Below are 18,911 nucleotides of genomic sequence, written 5' to 3'. Positions count from 1 at the left end.
AAACATAAGCTCTCAAAGTCGCAGTAAGTTTGATTATCTGCATGCATTGATGAAGTTCAAAGGATAGCCATGCTTAGGAGTTCTAGGAAGACCTGGGAAAAAAAGATAAACCCAGGTTGAGAAATAGATTTGTTCATCTCTCCTCCCTCCCCCAGCTCCTCCCCACAGCTCTCCTTTCTTTAGACTCTAGATCACCTTGTCAAATAAACTCTCCCTGTCCTATACAGAATCACTCTTAGAAAGCTGAATCCTGTGACTCTCTTTCCAAGATGTACCTCAGTGCTGCAAATCACCGCATACCTCTAAGCGATGGAAACAGCATTCCCATCATTGGACTTGGGACTTTCTCAGAACCAGCATTGGTAAGTTTCTCTTTCTTTTTTTAACATTTAACTTATGAATAATTTGTAATTGATTTTGAGTTGATATCATTGATTGTCTTTATAAACAAAGCAACTTCCAAGGACTGCTGCCCTTTGCCTAAATGGGAATCAAACCAAGGGTTACACTGTATCTGCTCATGGTTAACTAATTTAGATTAGAAAATAGTATTTTTTTCTTTCTTTACTGATATCCATCTGAAAGCTAATAACTAGAGTGAACTAAGACATATAAAATTTGTGAGTTATGATTTATGGAGTTTTTTTAAAGGTTATATTTAAGAATTTTTAGTTCAGCCTAACAAATCTTTAGTAAGTACCTGCCATGAACTGAGCAATAGTCTATAGAAGCTTCAAATATGCAGAAAACACATCTCTGCTATCTAGGCATTAAACAGTCTAATGGAGGATGCCATTTCTTCAACAACTAAACAATCGGAAAGGTCAGATCTCTGTTACAATGGAACTGTAAACAGTGTATCTCTGAAAACAGAAAAGAATTAAATTTGACCATGAGGATTGAAATGGGTTTCCTTTAAAACATGGTAAATTTCTGCTGAGAAGAACAATTCTTCATTACAGTTAACATTTACTGCCTTCTGTCCTGTTAACCATCTTTCTGTCCTGTGACAAAATGCCTAAGATAATCACCTTACACAGAGGGAAGATTTATTTTGGTTCATGGTTTCAGAGATTTCAGTGTATGGTTGCTTGGCCCTGTCACTTTGGGCCTGTGCAACAGGAGAACATAACAGCTGGGTATATGTGCCAGAGCAGAGCTGCTTACCTCTTGGCAGCAGGAAGCAGAGACAGAGAAAGAGCTTGGGCTCCCAATAGCCTCATTAAGGGCACACCCTCAATGAACTAACTTGCTCTTACTAGTCTCTCCTCTTAATGGTTCAACCTTCTCCCAACAGCTCTCCAGGCTGGTGACAAAGCCTTTAGCACATGGTCTTTGGGGAACATTTGAGATCTAAACCTTAGCATATGTGGAGAAATGCCATTGAAATCTGAATGATCATGTATGATTGAACTCTACAAGCTGAGTGTGAATTAGCTAGGCAGAGAGTCAGAGCTGAGGAAATATGGGAAGTCTGGAGATATAGGACATACGATGTGTCCAGGCAAAGCCATAGAGCTGCAACACGGAGTTAAGAATGGAGGAGACGGAAGGTGAATATGAAAAATTTGAAAAATTTTTGAAAAAGTTGAGACTGGAATACGTGCAGAAGAGTTCATGTCATTGTATAGAGCTGAGAAATCATCTAGAGCTTAGGGGCAGAGGACTAGCATCCCAGGATCTGTTTTTGAAAGATATTCCGGGTGGCAGCAAACATAATGGAAGTCAGAGGAGTAAAACCAAACTCTCGGTGCCATGAGTAGTTCGCTCTTGTATCACAACTCCACCTTCACTGTAACTGCCCACGCCCTTTGTTGTTGTTGTTGTTGTTGTTGTTGTTGTTGTTTTGTTTAGTTTGGTTTTTTTTTTTTTTTTTTGGTAATGCAAAGGAAAATCATTCATGTAGTAGTTTTAGGTCCTTGATCTTTGCCTCTTCTTTCTTTACCTTTGTCTCTGACCTTGTCCAAAATCTTGGCTCCAACCAACATATATACAGAGATTACCAATCCATACTTAATATTGTGTTTGCTATATCTTCTCCATACAGCTATGGATTGGCTCTATCAGAATTCCCTGGGACACTCTGAACATACAGATTCCTGGGCCTCATCCCCAATGTCTTGAATCTGGATCTCTAGGGGTAGAGATTAAGAATCTTGGGGCTGGGGATGTGGCTCAAGCGGTAGCGCGCTCGCCTGGCATGCATGCAGCCCAGGTTCGATCCTCAGCACCACATACAAACAAAGATGTTGTGTCCGCCGAAAAACTAAAAAATAAACTAAAATAAAATAAAAAGAATCTTCACTTAACAAGATCCTGGGGTAATTCGGATGTACAAATGCATTTGTACTCCATCTAACCAATGAGGTACCACTACACAGGTCATCTCCCCTTTCCCAAGGAATACTTCTCCCAGCAAGTAGCAGTAATGGAGGAGCCCCACATCAGAACACATACCTTCCTTCTGTCCTCGTTAGCATGCCTCCCTTTCTCCACATTGTTCCAAGTGACTGCTGAGTTCTTGTTGCTTTTCTGTCCTGGTTTCCCAGCGCACACCGTCGCTGCCTTGGATTGGCTTTTATTTATTTTGGGCTAGTCTTCAAGTTTCTTTCCTTTCTAATTAACCACCCTGATGGAGACCACTAGAATCTTTCTAAAACCTCAATCTAGGCGTGCCACAGGTTGGCTTAATCATTTCAGTGGCTCCATACCAATGTTTGTTGGGGAGAATCCCACAGTCCCTGCCCTGCCAGCAGACTGTCCCTCTCTCCCCACAGTCTGGGTTCCCAGCAGCGCTCCAGGCTCCATTCCTGTGAGCTGCTGCCTTCTACCTGCGCTCCTGAGGCTCGCTCCTCTGTGTAATGCACCTGCAGCCCCTGGCTCCACACGGTGGCAGCACTCGCTGTGCTCTGTGGGAACCACTGTTTCTCTGCCGTCTTCCTCTCTAGAGGGTGAATCCATGAAGAAAAGGGCCACGTTCTGTTCAGCTCTATATTTTCTAGTATAATATAGTACCCTATATTCTAGGAGAGTGCCTAGGATGTCCTGTGGGTTCAGCCAACGCCTGTCCACTGAAGAACCAACTTGGGAGAGGTGTATGTATGTGTGTGTGTGTGAGTGTGGATCAGAGGGCGTGGGTATGGAAGTGGATTGCAAAATATTAGCTAAAATTTTTCTGAACTTGACCATTTGACCCTTTTAAGGTTTATTGTTTTGTTTTGTTTTTGTACTGGGGTTTGAACCCATGGGGCGTTTAAACACTGAATGGCATGCCCAACCGGCTTTTTTAAAATATTTTATTGTGAAAAGAGGTCCCACTAAGTTGCTTAGGGCTTCCCATAGTTGCTGAGGCTGGCTTTGAACTTGTGATCCTCCTGCTTCAGCCCCCGGAGCCACTGGGATTACAGGCATGTGCTACTGTACCTGGCGGCCTTTTAAGGGTTTTATATTACACATGTTTTCTAATTTAATCCTCCCCAAAGTACAAAGTCTGTACCAGTTAACCCTATTGACAGATAAGAAAATTGAGCCACAGAGATTAAATAAATGACTCCAAGTTGATAATGCTAAGGCACAGAGCTCTAATTTGAATCCATATAGCTTAAGTTCAGACCCTATGCTATGAATCCCATAGTATATTGCCTTTTATGAATATATCATATCAATAAAACAGCATATTTGTAACTATGATCTTCTATATATATTTCTGTAAATGAAAGTGTCTAGAAATATGTGTGTGTGTGTGTGTGTGAATGTGTGTGTATATTCTGACATTCAGTGGGACTCAACATGTTGTGTCTACCAATAAGAATGATTAAGAACTCGAGCATGGTAGTGCACACCTCTAATCCCAGGGACTCAGGAGACTGAGGCAGGAGGATTGTGAGTTCAAAGCCAGCCTCAGCAACTTACCAAGACCCTAAGCAACTTTGTGAGATCCTGTCTCCAAAAATAAGAAGGACTGGGAGCATGGCTCAGTGGTTAACCACCCTGAGTTCAATCCCTGGCACCAAAAAACAAAACAAAAACAAGAACCTTCTAGCTGCCTAGCAATATTAAATGCTAGGAGGAAAAAATATTCAAAAGCGGTCATGTGCCAGTTCCCACAGAGCAGTGTGACTTCAGACGAAAAGACATACAGCAATCAGAGAGTAGACATAAGAAGAGTGCTCTTAGAAATGAGCACCAGGCACCAGGAGACTTGGGGCAGGGGTGGGGGAGATGAGGATGTGGAGAAGGGAGCATCTCAGAGTAGACTCATGGCTTTCTGTTCTGAGCCACACACGTAACCAACTCCTTATTTTTCTGCCCCAGGGATGATGAGGCAAAGGTAGAACCACCTGTACCCATTTCAATCATCCTGTAATAAAAGTGCTGACTTATATTAATTTCAGAATCAGTCTCAGTTCTCGAGGTGGCGTTTGATGTCCAAATGTAGCCTTCTCCACTTGGCGTGCCTGAGATGCTTTTCAAAACCTTTTAATGCCAGGCCGAGGTATCTCTTGAACTGAAATTTGTCCACCATCAATATATATGATCAAGTCTATCAGTGTTTGTCCTGGGATCCCATTCTGTTTTGATAGGGCATTTGGACTGTAGCAGGGTGCCAGTGGAAGCGTTAGGGATGTCTTCAGAGGCACGTGGAGATGGGAGCAGATATGGAGGCTGAAATACAAAAGACAGTGTGTGGCCCCCAATCTGCCTGATTCATCCCCCACTAGAACAGGTGGAGAGGGAAGCCGTGGGAAAGGACTTATGTGGAGCTGGTGAAGCCAACCAGCCCAGGTTCTCCTGCCTTACAAAGACTTCTTTCTCTGAATAGGTCCAACTTCTTGTAAGGGGTTCAGGGGATTGAAATGGAACCAGTGTTCAGTAGCACTAGCACCCTTCCTAGGTGGCCCTGGTTGAGATTTCTGTAGTCCATGGTTCGAATCTGAAGAGTGAACCTATATCTTTGCACAAGGAGAAGTCAAGTGCAAGCCCTTGAGTACCCAGGAGGAACCTAAAACAGGAATCCATTTTGCCCCAGAGTTGGGGGAGATGGTGGGAGCGGGTCTGAGGACCTCAGAACCCCATCTCAGGGGCTGTCCTTTCAACATTCTTCACTTTCTTCCTTCTGCCCATCTGTGCCCTCTCCTCCTCTCAACCCAGGGAACCTCGTCTCACCAGGGGAAGGCACAACCTTGCTTTTACACTAAGATTTCTTTCTTTCTTTCTTTTTGGTTCGGATCTACATTTAAGCCTGGAGCAGGGTGAGGGTGGCTTCCCCAGCTCTGCCTGAAGAGTCCAGGGACCTGGCAGGAAGCTTACATAAGTGGTCCCAGGGAGCTAAGTCCATTTCTCAATTTTGTTCTTCTATCCCATTCTGATAGAGACATGAGTGCAAGAAGGGCTCTATTTTTTTCTTTACTACAAGCAACACACACACACACACACACACACACCACAACTATCACTCAGGGGACTATTTTTGAGAATACAAAAGTTGCTGGGCACAGTGGGGCAGGCCTGAGGCACAGGATCGCAAATTCAAAGCCAGCCTCAGCAATTTAGTGAGGCCCTAAGCAACTAGCGAGACCCTGTTTCAAACGTAAAAAAATTAAAAAAGGGTTGGGGTGGGGATGTGGCTCAGTGGTAAAGTGCCTCTGAGTACAATCCCAGGACCAAAAAACACAATAAGTAGAGCCTGAGATTTAGATCACACATACCCTGTACATAACAAAAGGGTCCAGTTGTCTGATTTTCAAATATTTTTCAGAGAATCCTGTAAAGGAATTATTCATTTTAAAGACAACTCATTCTGATTTTCCTAAAGCTGATATGGACTATTATTTTGAAGAACAAAAAAACAAAGGAAAAAAATCCAGTTAGTGTTTATTTGTTTCCCTTTTAGCATAGCGGGGATTGGAATTCTCTCCAGTTGCTATGACAACTGCACACTCACACTCCGTGCCACAGAAGCCTTGGCTTTCTTAGTGTTAGAAACCAGGCGCTAAGAACTGGCCCACCATGAGCTGGGTTAGATGTGACTCCCTGAGACTCCCATTTAGCAAGCACAGTAAGCGTATTGGAGGTGCCATGGGCACATCTGTGACTGGACACAAACTGGACACGACATGTCATTCAGATGTCCCCCTGTACTGTGGCTTCAGACTGAATGACAGGATAGTCTTATTCTTCTGATTAATTCAGATTAATAAAATGAACAAAGATTTGGCTACCAAATTTTACAAAATATATGCATTTTGAAAAAATCAAACATGACCCCAGTGATCCTTCTTTCCTAAATCTATTGAGGTATCGTTGACACATAGTAAGCTGCATATATTTAAAGTACACTGCGTGCTGGAGGAGGGGAGGCTCTGTCTCCACTCACTGTCTACCATTCACGCTGTCTACAACAGAGTGGAATTGGGAATTGTCATGTTAGTTGTAAAACAAGGCAATGCAAAATTTCCTGATTAATGGTGGTTTCCCAAACTGCTTGTCATTTCAGACCAAAAAGGGGGACTGTGCAGCATCAGTGAAGATTGCCATCGACATAGGGTATCGGCACTTTGATGGGGCCCATCTCTACCAAAATGAGAATGAAGTGGGAGACGCCATCAGTGAGAAGATAGCAGAAGGGAAGGTGAAGAGGGAGGACATTTTCTACTGTGGAAAGGTGAGATCTTGCATTCACCCTCCATCTCCATTTGCATTCATGGCACCTTTTCTCTTGGCTAAAGAAAGTTGGACTTCTCAAGACCTGTCCCTCCTCCTCAACTGCCAGATCTCAATCATCCCAAGAATTTAGAGGACTGATTCCCCCTGCAGGTTAGGGAGAGGCTCCTTGTTCATACGTAGGCATTGATTTTAGGCATTTGAGCAAAGCCTGCTTTTTCTTTTGCATGTGACTATTTGTGCATCTATTGCTATTTTTTAGATTGAGATACAATTCACTGACCATAAAGTCACTGCTTTAAATCAGGTCTTTGGTTGTACAGAACATTTTCATCACTCCAAGAAGAAACCCTCCACCCATTAGCAGTCATTTCCCATTTATTCTTCCTGCCTAGTCACTAGCAATCACTGAAGTACTCTCCATCTCTACAGGCTTCATATCGTGGACACTTCTCAGAAACAGAATCACACAATCTGTGATCTTTTGTGTCTAGTTTCTTTCAGTTAGTATAATGTTTCCAAGGTTCATGCATATGAGGCTGAAAATGTGCACACCTTATAACTTAACAATTCCTCCCCAGTACATATTCCAGAGAGCTTTTGTCTTATATGACTAATACCATTTGTAAGGGTGCCCACAGCCCTTATTATGATAGCCCCAAGCTAGAAAGAACCCAAAGGCCCACCAAGAATAGAAGAGGCAAATGAATTGGATATATTCAAGCCCAGTACATAATAATGATGAATGAAGTCCAGCTAGAAGCACCAATAGGGTGGATGTGAATTTTGACAACCTGATGGGGGAAAAAGCAAGTTCTCAGTAGAATTCCATTTATACAGAGATAAAAAGGCAAAATTATACACTATTATTTAGTGTATTCAAGCTCTGCCTGAAGAGTCCAGGGACCTTGCGAAACCTATAAAGAGAGTGAAACCTATAAAACCATGCAAGGAAAAGATAAACACAAATTTTAAGATGGAATATCCTCTGCATAAGGATATGGTCCATAGTGGGCTTCTTAGACAGGTAAGGTTCTATTTCTTGACTTCACAAAAGTGGGGTAATGTCAGATGTTCATTTTATTTTTCATCTCTGTGTGTCTGTGTGTGTGTGTAAATAAACTCTTATAAGTACAGTTGGCCCTCCATATCCATGTATTCTGAATTTGTGGATTTGACCAACTGTGATTATAAAATATTCAGGAAAAAAATGCATCTGTATCGAACAAATACAGACTGTTTTCTTGTCCTTATTCCCTTAAAAAATACAGTATAATGACTACTTACATAGGATTTTCACTGCATTCAATCTTATAAGTAATTTATTGATTATTTAAAATATACAGGAGGATGTACATAGGTTCTATGCTAGATCCTCAGATTTTGGTATTGTTGGTGGGAGAAGGGTGGTCCTGGAACCAATATTCCCCACAGCAACTGAAGGATAACTGTACACTGTGTTTAATTAAAATAGTTTGTATTTTTTTAAGATAAATATGACAGAAAAATCATGCAAAACAGAATTTTTGTATTATTGTATTATTTATTTGTTTTGGAGAAGTAATAGTAATAGAGTTACATTTTGTGGCGAGTAAGAGGGTTAAAAGGAAATACTTGAATAAGTTTAATAGACTAAGAAATTGAATCCATTTTTGAAACCAATAGATTTTGTTTAATAAAAGCAAACAAATATCAATCAAAAAATAAGTTCAGGGGCTGGAGATGTAGCTCAGTGGTAGAGTATTTGCCTAGCATGCACAAGGCCCTGGGTTCAAACCTCAGCAACACACATACACACACACACACACACACACACACACACACACACAAGTTCTTAAGGTCACAAATACAAAAGCTAGCTGTAAACACCTGGGGCAGGTGTACCATATAATCCTTTAGCTTAACCTACTTTATAGCCATTTCTTACTATGATGGGTGCTGAAAGTAACATGTAAGAAGGAAGGGGTCAAATTATCTTTCAAAATCCTTTAAATTGCCCTCAAAGTACAGTTGTGCATGTAACTCGATATTTGTACATGTACAAGATCAATAATGTGCTAAATATCATAAAGTACACATAAGAACATATGATAGTAAGTAAACCAGAAAGGGTGTGTGTACCTGAGTTCACATCACAGCACAGGCTATGCCCCATAGGATCAGCTTTCACTGCAGCTCTACCCGTGCCTGAGAGGCAGTGGGACAGTGGTTAAGTGCACAGACCTTGGAGCCAGATTGGCTGTCAGAGTGCAAAACAATGTATACAACTGCTCATCCCAGATTCCCTGCTAGCTGTGAGCTACTTGGCATTGGTTACCATCTCTGTAAAATGGAGAAAATGATGTCAATCACTTCATAAAGTTGTTATGACTTAACATTTATAAAGCACTTAAACAGTATCTGGCATGATATCTGGCATGAATCTAATACTATAAGTGTGTTGATTAAAAGCAAATTAAAATATGAAATTTTTAAAATATAAAATCCCTATATGAGGGATTTTCCCTCAGATAGGTTGGCAGCAATAACAGTGAAGGGACCCACAGTCATAACTAAAACACTTTTTCCCACTACTCTCTCCACATTGTGTTTTCTTCTCTGTGGTTTTAGGGCAGGAAAAAAAAAAATCATTGTCCAACCCAGCAGCAAAAATTTAGATTTTACCAATTTTGATTGTCTTTCTTGTGACAAAAGAGTACAAAAAGTCAAAACCTTTTTTACATTAAAAAAAATCTTTGTGTAAGATTGATGCTGTGAGATGATGTATTAATTTTTCCTGTGAGTCTGAGTACTCCTTGTCACTCAGATTTACATACCTAAGGGTATATATGCTGTGACAAACCAAACCTTCATTATGTAATGTTTTAGAAATGGAGTAAATTCTTGTAGAAATTGGGAGAATTCCCTGGGTCTATAAGAACAAAGCAGAACAAAAGAGCAAGGAAGAATCTAAAGTCGTGCAATAAATTTTGCCAGGTTTCTGTACCACCTATCACAAAGCGAAGGATCCCCTGAAGCCATGCGCATAATTATTTTCTTTACTCATTTGAAGGACACATTTTTATCAAAATGGCATTAAAAAAATGTGCCAGCCTAATTCACAACATCTAGCTAGATACATGTTCTCTGGTTACACAGTGAAGAAGAGTGAAAGCAACATGGATCAGTTAGGAAATTAGCACAGGGTGACCAAAAGGCTTTGTCATATAATTGGGTTCTTTGCAGCCAGGTATGTCTTTGCAGCCATGTTCCGATGGAGTGATGCTCTGGTGTCAAGAGTGTTACCCGCTCATCCGATACTCAGTTAACACTGCAGCATAGCCCTATTTTTGTGAAATGAGTGAATGGAATGTGCATGAATGCTTTGCAAAAAAAAAAAAAAGTAAAAGAAAGTTGCATTAATGTGAAAACAGTGTGGACATTAGTTCTCTCCCCTTGATTCTTTCAGCTGTGGGCTACAAATCATGTCCCAGAGATGGTCCGCCCAGCCCTGGAGAGGACACTCAAGTCCCTGAAACTGGATTATGTAGATCTTTACATCATTGAAGTACCCATGGCCTTTAAGGTGAGTTCAGATGCCTAAAGGTTAGGCCTGCACCCAGTGACCATGAGCCCACAGCTGTGTGCATGGGCCTTGTTCATTATCTAGCACCACAGAATGTTACCATGTTTTGTTTCCATAGATCAGAGTACTAACCTGCCCTGTCAAATGCCCAGAAAGGTTAATTTCGCAGACTTGGGTGGGAACCCCAAGTTTATTGATTCTTAACTCAATGTGGTTTCCATTATACCATGTTTTTACAACTATAAATTCTTTCCATTAAACAAACAAGCAGTCCCTTGACTGTGATTCACATTTTTGTTGCCCAGAATCCAGATACACCCTTCTTCCTATTCACACAGTCATAAAAATGTCCCCACACAACATAATGTAACACAATTTGTGCAACTGAAAACATACTGCCCCTCCCCCCCCTCCAATGGGAGACAACCTAAAGATAGTTTTAGAGACAACTCCAAGGACAGAGCGTCTACATGTTATCTATTCCTCTAGGTCAAATGCCATCCTTGAACTTTCTCAATCTATAGATAACATTGATAATTTAACACACAGCAGAGCAGTAACAGCTTAAAATTTAATTGAAAGAAAGAGATTAAGAAATGAAACTGGCCACTTGTTCATAAGGTAAATAAGGTCCTGCTGCGGGAAGAATGGTCCTGCTGCAGGAAGAAGGAACTCTGCAGTGGCCAGCGTTCCTTTAGGCAACCAATTCAACTTGTACCCATTCTATTCTGTAGGAGCACCGTTCTGTTGTCTCTCTTCAGTGGTCACACACCCAGAGTGCATTGATTTGGGGAAAATTCCCCTTTTGCATCCCACTTCACGGAAATATGGATTTGGAGGCTTCACAATTGTCCTGATAATTGCCTTTTTGTTTGTCAGCTAAGGATTTAATGGACAATAGATTTCTTAAAATATCTTAAAACGTTGATAGGCTTTCAGTAAATTCACTGTCAGCTTCATGAATGGATAGTCTTAAACCTAGAAATCTTATAGGGTCACATTTCTCATATCTAATCCTTAGCCTGTGGGTTTCCCCCTCTTACTATAGAGCTTCCTTGCTTTGCTCATCTGCTTAGTCCTCAAATTAATGGCCTCCATCTTGGTCTCTGGCTCAAAACAATACAGAAGAGGAAAGCACAGATAATATGGGTTTTTTTGCATTCAATTTGCATCTCATTAGATGGTGCATGTCTGTTTGACAGGACAGCTGTGGCCTAAGATCTTGCTTTCAGAGAGACCTTGAGAACTATTCTTCTCCCGAGGCCTTACTGAAAGCCAGTTCACCATATACCAGTTACCCTAACACCAGCCCACTGCATCTTGGGCTGATTTCATCCCCTGCACAAGTCTGGAGAGACAGAACATTCACACAAGTGAAGCAGCTTTATTAGTCACAGATAGGCATCAAGGGACTACAGAAGCCTGGAATTCATGACAAGCTAGTTCCCCAAGGCTAAGGAAAGCTGCCCAGAGCAGATGGAGACTCATTTACAAATGCCTGTAACTCCACAGCTGAGAGATTCCAAAAGGTGGGTTTTATAGCCCAGGGGAACATGCCTGATGGGCAAGGGCACTGCAGGAAACCCTGTTCTATGAGGGAGAGGAATAGGGACCAGGCTCTTCTGGACAGTTCCTCTTTTTCTCAGGATGCTACATTCCCAGTCCATCCAACAGCTATTCTAGAGAACTCCAAGCAAAAAAAGGGGTGGGGGGCTGGGTCAGCCAAGGTCCTCCAGTGACCACTCTTGCACCAATTTTATTTCCCACTCAATTTGCTTTCTGACTGCCTTGGCTGACACTGACTTCTCTAACTCTGTGAGACTCAGATACCACCCTTTGCCATCTTGGGCTGCATCCAGAAGCAGGAAGAACCCACTTTTGTAAAACATCATAAAGTCACCATTTTAAATGAGGAAGTTGAGCCAAAAACCATAGAATGAGAGAGGAGGGAAGAGGGATGGTAGAACACAAAGGTCACAGAGGTCATTTATGACAAATGATAAGGATCATGGGCTCCAGAGCCAGGCTGCCTCATCTGAATCCCGTCTCAGTCCCATAGGAGCCAGATGGCTTGGGTGAGTCATACCTCATCTCCTTCCCACATCACCTAAATATGGTGTAGTGGAAAGAATATGGGCTTTGGAGTCACCCAAACTTTTTGGCTTTATTACTCCCTAGAGGAATCACTCTTTAACTTTCTGAACTTCAATTCCATTGTCAATTGTCACTCTTGACTTTTGGCTTTATTACTCCCTAGAAGAGTCCCTCTTATCTTTCTGAACTTCAATTCCATTGTCAATTGTCACTCTTGACTTTTGGCTTTATTACTCCCTAGAAGAGTCCCTCTTATCTTTCTGAACTTCAATTCCATTGTCAATTGTCACTCTTGACTTTTGGCTTTATTACTCCCTAGAAGAGTCCCTCTTATCTTTCTGAACTTCAATTCCATTGTCAATGTCGTGAAAACAATAATAGCTAATTTGTGTCTGCTTCGAGGAGTCACTAAAAGGCCATGTTCGGAGGTACTGACACAATGCCTGGCATTGAAGAGATAATAAAATAAAAGATACTATTATGAAATATTTGGGTGGAAAGGATGCTTAGCAATTATACACATTAATAATCTCATTTCAAAAAAGAGAAAGCTGAGCCTCAAAATCTTGAAGTCACTTACTCCTGTTCCAAGTTCATCAGATTTAGGGGTCAGACCCTGGGTCACGTGACGTGTGGTCAATGCCATGCTCATCTTTACACTCCACTGTCCCTTCTGACTTCTCCTCTTGAGCCTAACACCCAAGGGCAGCATTGGTTTCTTGGTATCATGATCTCAACTCTCATCTCACTCAGTGATTGTTGACTATTGTTTAAGACTCAGATTTTCTAAATCTGAGTCTTAAAATTTGGGGGAGAACCTGTATTTAAAAGTGATAAGATGAAGTTTATCTGGGTGCAGGGGCGCTTATCTGTAATCCCAGCCATCCAGGAGGCTGAGTCAGGAGACCAGAGAGCTCAAGGCCAGCCTTGGCAACTCAGCAAGGCCCCAAGCAACTTAGGGAAACCTGTCAAAAAATTTAAAAAAAAAAAAAAAAGGGCTGGGAATGTGGCTCAGTGGTTGAATGTCCTTGGGTTCAACCTGTGGTACCAAAAAAAAAAAAAAAAAAAAAAAAAAAAAAAAAACAAAGTTTACCTTTCTATGGACGAAATAACTTTTTTAAGTCTTTTTTTTTGGAGAAAGCAAATAGAAAACTTCTATTTGTACTCTTGAAAGGATCAAAGCTCAGGGACACTGAAGATCAAACTAACAGTAAGAATTGACACAATATAACGATACCTCCCAAGTGGGCCTGTAATTGGGAAATGAATATTTAAAGCTAAAACATCATAAGCATTTGAATCTCATAATTTTTTAAGTGAAAAAAATCTTTTTTGTCAAAAATCTCAGTGTTTTTTGAAAGTGTCAAGTTGATAAGCAGACATAATTCCAGAGCAACAAAATAGAAAAAAAATTAGAAGACATTTTTAAAAGATGAATGAACAGAAATAAGAGTAAGTAGCATGGATTTTTGGAGGGCTGAATTAATCTTCCAATACTGCCTGACAGTGTAGGAAAGAGAAAAACCAACTTCTCAGGATAAAGCAGACATGGTGGAAGTTCAAGGGGACACGTGGAAATACCTAACATGGGTTAGGGTGGCTTGATAGTAGCATCTGGGGAAGAAAAAAAATCATGTAACAGAACTCGTGAAGGAGGAATAAGATCATTTCAGAAGATGAGTAAAATGATGAAATGCAAAAGGCGAAAAATATGGAGGAAGAGTGGAGTAGAAATTTGGGTCATAGATGTTGAGAAAATCTGAGATGAAAAATAATTAATGTGAATAATAACGTACATCAAGGAGAAAGGAGACTGGTTCTTCCTTTCAATGACACAGGAAGAAACAGGAGAAATTCTCTTTGCTAATAGAACAATGTGGAAAGTTATTACTAAGGGAAAGTTGAGTTTTGTGAAAGTAAGATGGTAGAGGAAAAAATGAGAAATATATTTAAGAATAAAATGTGTATTGTCCAATTACTGCATTCCCTTCTCATTCTGTTTTGTGCTAACAGAACACTCAACACTGCATCATTTATAGAGAACAGATATTTACTGTCTCCTAGTTCTGGAAGCTGGGAGATCTATTATCAAGGCATCTGAAAAGAGCTTTCTTGCTGTCAGTGCATGGCAGAGGTGGAAGAGGAAAGACTGCAAGAGAACAAACTCACTCTTATAAGTCCTTTTTATAATGGCACCTGCTATTCTCCTAACCACTTGTCATCGGTCCCCATCTCCCAGCACTGTTGCAGTGGGTATTAAGCTTTCAACACATAAATTCTGGTAGACATATTCAAATGGTAACAGCTCCCAACAAGAGATTTCTATCAAAGTCAGCAAAGGTGTCCATCCTGCCAAACCCAACAGATACTTTGTCCTAGTGTTATTTGATCTCTTTCAACACAGTTGTGTGTTCATCTCCCTCTTTAAATATTTTCCTCTTTCAGCTTGTATGATAATACATTCTCATGATTCTTTGACAGCTACCCTCTGCCAACCTTCAAATGTTATTATGCCCACTGCTCTTTCTGCCATAGTCTTGTCTTATTGGCCTCACTCTCTTCCCAGGACCAACAGCGTTTAGCTTCCAAGGTCAGATGAGGTTCTATATGCTCAGTGTGGAAATGTATAGGACCTAGGCCTACTATCTCTGTAAATTGATTCCACCCACTCACAAAGCCTTAAGACCGTTTTACAGGCTGATGAGTCCCAAATTTAATCTGTAACCATGATCTCTTTCTGAACCCTAGGCTTCTCTGTTCAACTGTCTCTTCAAATACTCCCTTGAATGTCCGTCTAATGGTCATTTCAAAGTCAAACAGAGACTAAGGGTGTAATTCAGTGGTAGAGCTCTTTTCCAGCAAGCATCCCTAAATTCAATCCACAGTGCTACAGGAAAATAATAACAGATTGGTCAAAACATCCAAAATATTTCTGGGTGTGGTAGTTCATGCCTATAATCCTAGCAACTCAGGAGGCTGAGGCAGGAAGATTGTAAGTTTGAGGCCATCCTGGGCAACCTAGCAAGGCCCTAAGCAACTTAATGAGATCCTGTTTCAAAAAATTTTTAAAAAGGCTGGGGGTGTTGGTGAGGAGTTGGTGCTAGAGCACCCCTGGGTTCAATCCCCAGTAATGGAGAGAGAGAGAGAGAGAAAAAAAAAAAAAAAACACTCTTGAATCTTGGCCCCAACCTCAGGAAATGATTACCACCATTCAGCTAAGGAGCTTAGGAATTATCCTTGATTTCTCTCTGTCCCTCACTGCCACCACTTCACCTTATTTCCAAGCCAACATTAAAGGTATTGGCCCCACTCCTAGTTCTTATGTTAATCTCTTCTCTTATTTTCATCTCTACTGCTCTGGCTCCAGTCCAGAGCCAGACCCTGAAATGAAGAGGTACATGAGAGTGAATTATTATGACCTGCAACTGGGGAACACTGTTGGGGAAGTGAGGAAATGTGACTGGAGTAAAAGGGGTCAAGCAGAGGTGTGACAGAAAAAGTCCTCCAGAAAGCAACTTTGACTCAAGGTCCTGGGAACCTCCAGCCAGAGTCAGCCACATCTCAGATTCACTTGATTGAGGAACAGCAATACTTTTACCTCTGCAGCTCTAGGTTAAGAGCTGCCCCTGGTGAGTGTCAATTCCTGGGCACACCCCATGTGAGGAAGCAAACAGGTTCCATCGGTCTGAGGTCTGTCTTCTAACAGACAGATTCAAGCAGGTGCTGGCTGTGGGTAGTGAAAGCAGAGCATATGCAAAAATGGTAAAGGCATCTGAGGGGGTACCATCTTAGTCCATGTGGGCTGCTACCACAAAATCCATTAGACTGAGGAACTTACAAACAAGAGAAACTTATTGTTCACAGTTCTGGAACCTAGGAAGTCCAAGATCAAGGTGCCAGAAGATTCAGTGTCTGGTGAAGGCCCATTCCTCATGGACAGCACTGTCTACCTGTCCTCACAGGGTGGAAGGGTCAGGGCAGATGCCTGAAGCCTCCTTTATCAGGGTATCAGTCCCATTCCCAAGGTCAGAGTCGTCCTGACCTTATCCCTTTTCAAAGGCTCCATCCTCTAATGGTGATCAGGTTTCAACATGTGAATTTAGGAGGCTTATAAACATTCGTTCAGACCAGAGTAGCTGAAAGCTGACAGATCCTTATGCAGTATCCTAATACGTTTTGTGTGTTCTCACACTTATTCATTGCATTAGTTTTCCATGATTTTTTTTAAGTACTACAAACTAGATAGCTTAAACAGAAATTCATTTTTTTTAAACAGTTCTGAAAGTTAGGATTCTAAAAATCAATGTGTCGGTTAGGTGGTTCCTCTGCCTAAACTTTTCTTCTGAGTCTTCCTATAGTTGTCTTTATCTCTAACCTTTCAAGATCCAGTTTCATTGTCATCTGACTATGGAGGCCTTCCCTAAAAATTCTATCAAAACTCATCCTGTTCAAGTTATTTTCTATTATGCAGGTAGCCTTTTTAGCATCTATCAGTACCTAAATCTTATTTTCTTGCTCATCTTGTTTGTTATTCTATCTCCACTAGAATGTCATTCCCATTAGACTTGGAACTTGGTCGTCTTCTCCACCATGATATCCCCAGATCCTAGAACAAGCTCAACAGGGAGCTGTGGGACTGAGCTCAATAGATGAGGAATTGGAAGAGGATAGCTCAATAGGAAGAGGGATATCAGGGGATAGAATATAAAAATAATGGTGATGAAACATGCGGTCCAGGGAAAGTATGAAGGCTTATGTTACTGGCCAGAAAAGAAATTTGCTGATGGGGAAGAAAAGGAGATCTCATTAACTTCAATATTACAAGGGTAATACTGGATCTGGTACTATATCTGTGGGACATATCTATAGAATAGAAAGTGGTAGTATACAATGATGAGCTTCACCAGTACTGGACTGTAATCACAGTAAAGTTGAAATCTAATCAGTGTCACCAGAGTGAGGTGGCCCTTCCAAAAAGCAAAGGCCTGAGCATGAGGCCAGGATGACCTTTCCTTAAATCGGCGTCTTATCCTTAGATTTTTGTGTCCATCTAGGAAGTGTGTTTGGGATTGTTTTGTTAAATATCTAGAAATTTTCAACACCACCTTATAAGTCATGTCAGTTGGAAATATCATGGTCCTCCTTACTAAATAGTCATGAATCCCCTTTCAAAGATTTGGGTTCACAAAAGAAATCTGAAGGACTGTGTTCCATCGTCAGGCTTAGTTAGAAGAGGACCAACCAAAAACCAGAGGAGGAGTTTGACCTTCAGATCAAACACAGGGTAGAAAAGAAGACACTAAACTCTTGGTGGGCCCAAAGAGAGAAAGGAAAGCACCCCCAGGACAAAGCAGTCACCTGCTATCAGTTTTCTGACACTTAGGGAACCTTCAGCCATTAGCTACACTTTTCTTACCTGAAGCATTTCTTCTCACTCTTAGTGATGATCTTTGGTTTCTTAAGACAGTAGGAAATTTGCTGCCTTGAACCTTAATAAGGATAGACTGTCAAACCACAAATAGGCCACCACTTTTTTTTTTTTAAATAAAAGTAATTTTCTGTCTAAGAGAGAATTCCATGGCTTAAGAATAACTTGTCATTAAATAAAGAAAAAATAATAATTCAATTTAAAATGAATGCCAGGTGAGATTATGAGACTATGAAAGAATTCTTGGGCAGTGCCACAAAAGGTAAAAGGTAGTATGTATAATATAATGTGATTCCTATATATTGCACATTAAAACATTAATTCTACACATGACCGGGTGACACTTAGACATTCCTATTCATGCACACAGATTGATCATGTCTGTCCTCCATGATGTCCTCTCTCCCTGCTTACATGGATCCCCTTTCTAGTCCCTAACAGTCAGTCCCCCTTCTACTTTCAGTTCATCTTTTCATTTCATTTTGTTTTTAGTTTCCACATATTGTTTTTCTTTCTGGGTCTGGATTATTTTACTTCACATGTCCTCCAGTTTCATCCATTCCAACAAATGACAGGATTTTATTATTCTTTATGGCTGAAAAAAATCTCCATTGTGTATGTCTACCATATTTTCTTTATTCTTTCAACTACTGACAGGCACATAGGCTGTTCCCATATTTTGTTATTATATATGCTGCCACAATAAACACGTTCATGCAGCGGTTTCTTTTGTAGGCTGACTTCAATTCCTTCAGATGTATACCCAGGACTGTGATAGCTGGATCATAGGGTACTTTTATTTTTATTTTTTGAGGAACTTCAATACTGTTTTCCAAAGTGACTTATTAATGCACATCTCCACTAAATGTGTATAAAGGTTCCTTTTTCTCCACATCCTCATCAGCATTTGTTGGATATATTTTTTTTCTGTCTTTTTATGAGGTGAGATGGAATCCCTGGATTCTCAATGGAGTTTTGATTTGCATTTCCCTAAATGCAATGAGAGGGGAAGATATCAAGCATTTTCCATATAATTATTGGCCATTTATACTTTGTCCTCGAGAAGTGCCTATTCAGGTCATTTGTCCTTTGTTGTGGCTTGTTTATTTTGTAGTTAAGTTTTTGCAGTTTTTTTTAACATGTTCTGGATAATGATCCTGT

At 40.8% G+C, this 18,911-nt stretch overlaps 1 protein-coding gene across 3 annotated transcripts in view; it reads left to right on the top strand.

The window, feature by feature from the left end:
- The first annotated feature begins 269 nt into the window (after positions 1–269).
- Akr1d1 (aldo-keto reductase family 1 member D1) overlaps positions 270–18,911 on the top strand; it is a 40,762-nt gene continuing 22,120 nt past the window's right edge. For 2 of the 3 annotated variants that reach the window (XM_026398577.1, XM_026398575.1), the window contains exons 1-3: positions 270–362; positions 6,497–6,664; positions 10,112–10,228. In XM_026398577.1, coding sequence (XP_026254362.1) covers positions 270–362; positions 6,497–6,664; positions 10,112–10,228 — 378 coding nt within the window. Of the gene's footprint in view, positions 367–4,125; positions 4,141–6,496; positions 6,665–10,111; positions 10,229–18,911 lie in introns of all 3 variants that reach the window. The other variant, XM_026398576.2, reaches the window with a different exon arrangement.

The sequence above is a fragment of the Urocitellus parryii genome, chromosome 3 (genome assembly GCF_045843805.1).
Source record: "Urocitellus parryii isolate mUroPar1 chromosome 3, mUroPar1.hap1, whole genome shotgun sequence".
NCBI classification, from domain to species: domain Eukaryota; kingdom Metazoa; phylum Chordata; class Mammalia; order Rodentia; family Sciuridae; genus Urocitellus; species Urocitellus parryii.
Note: the sequence above shows the minus strand (reverse complement) of the source record. Positions and strands in the feature narration are given on the sequence as shown.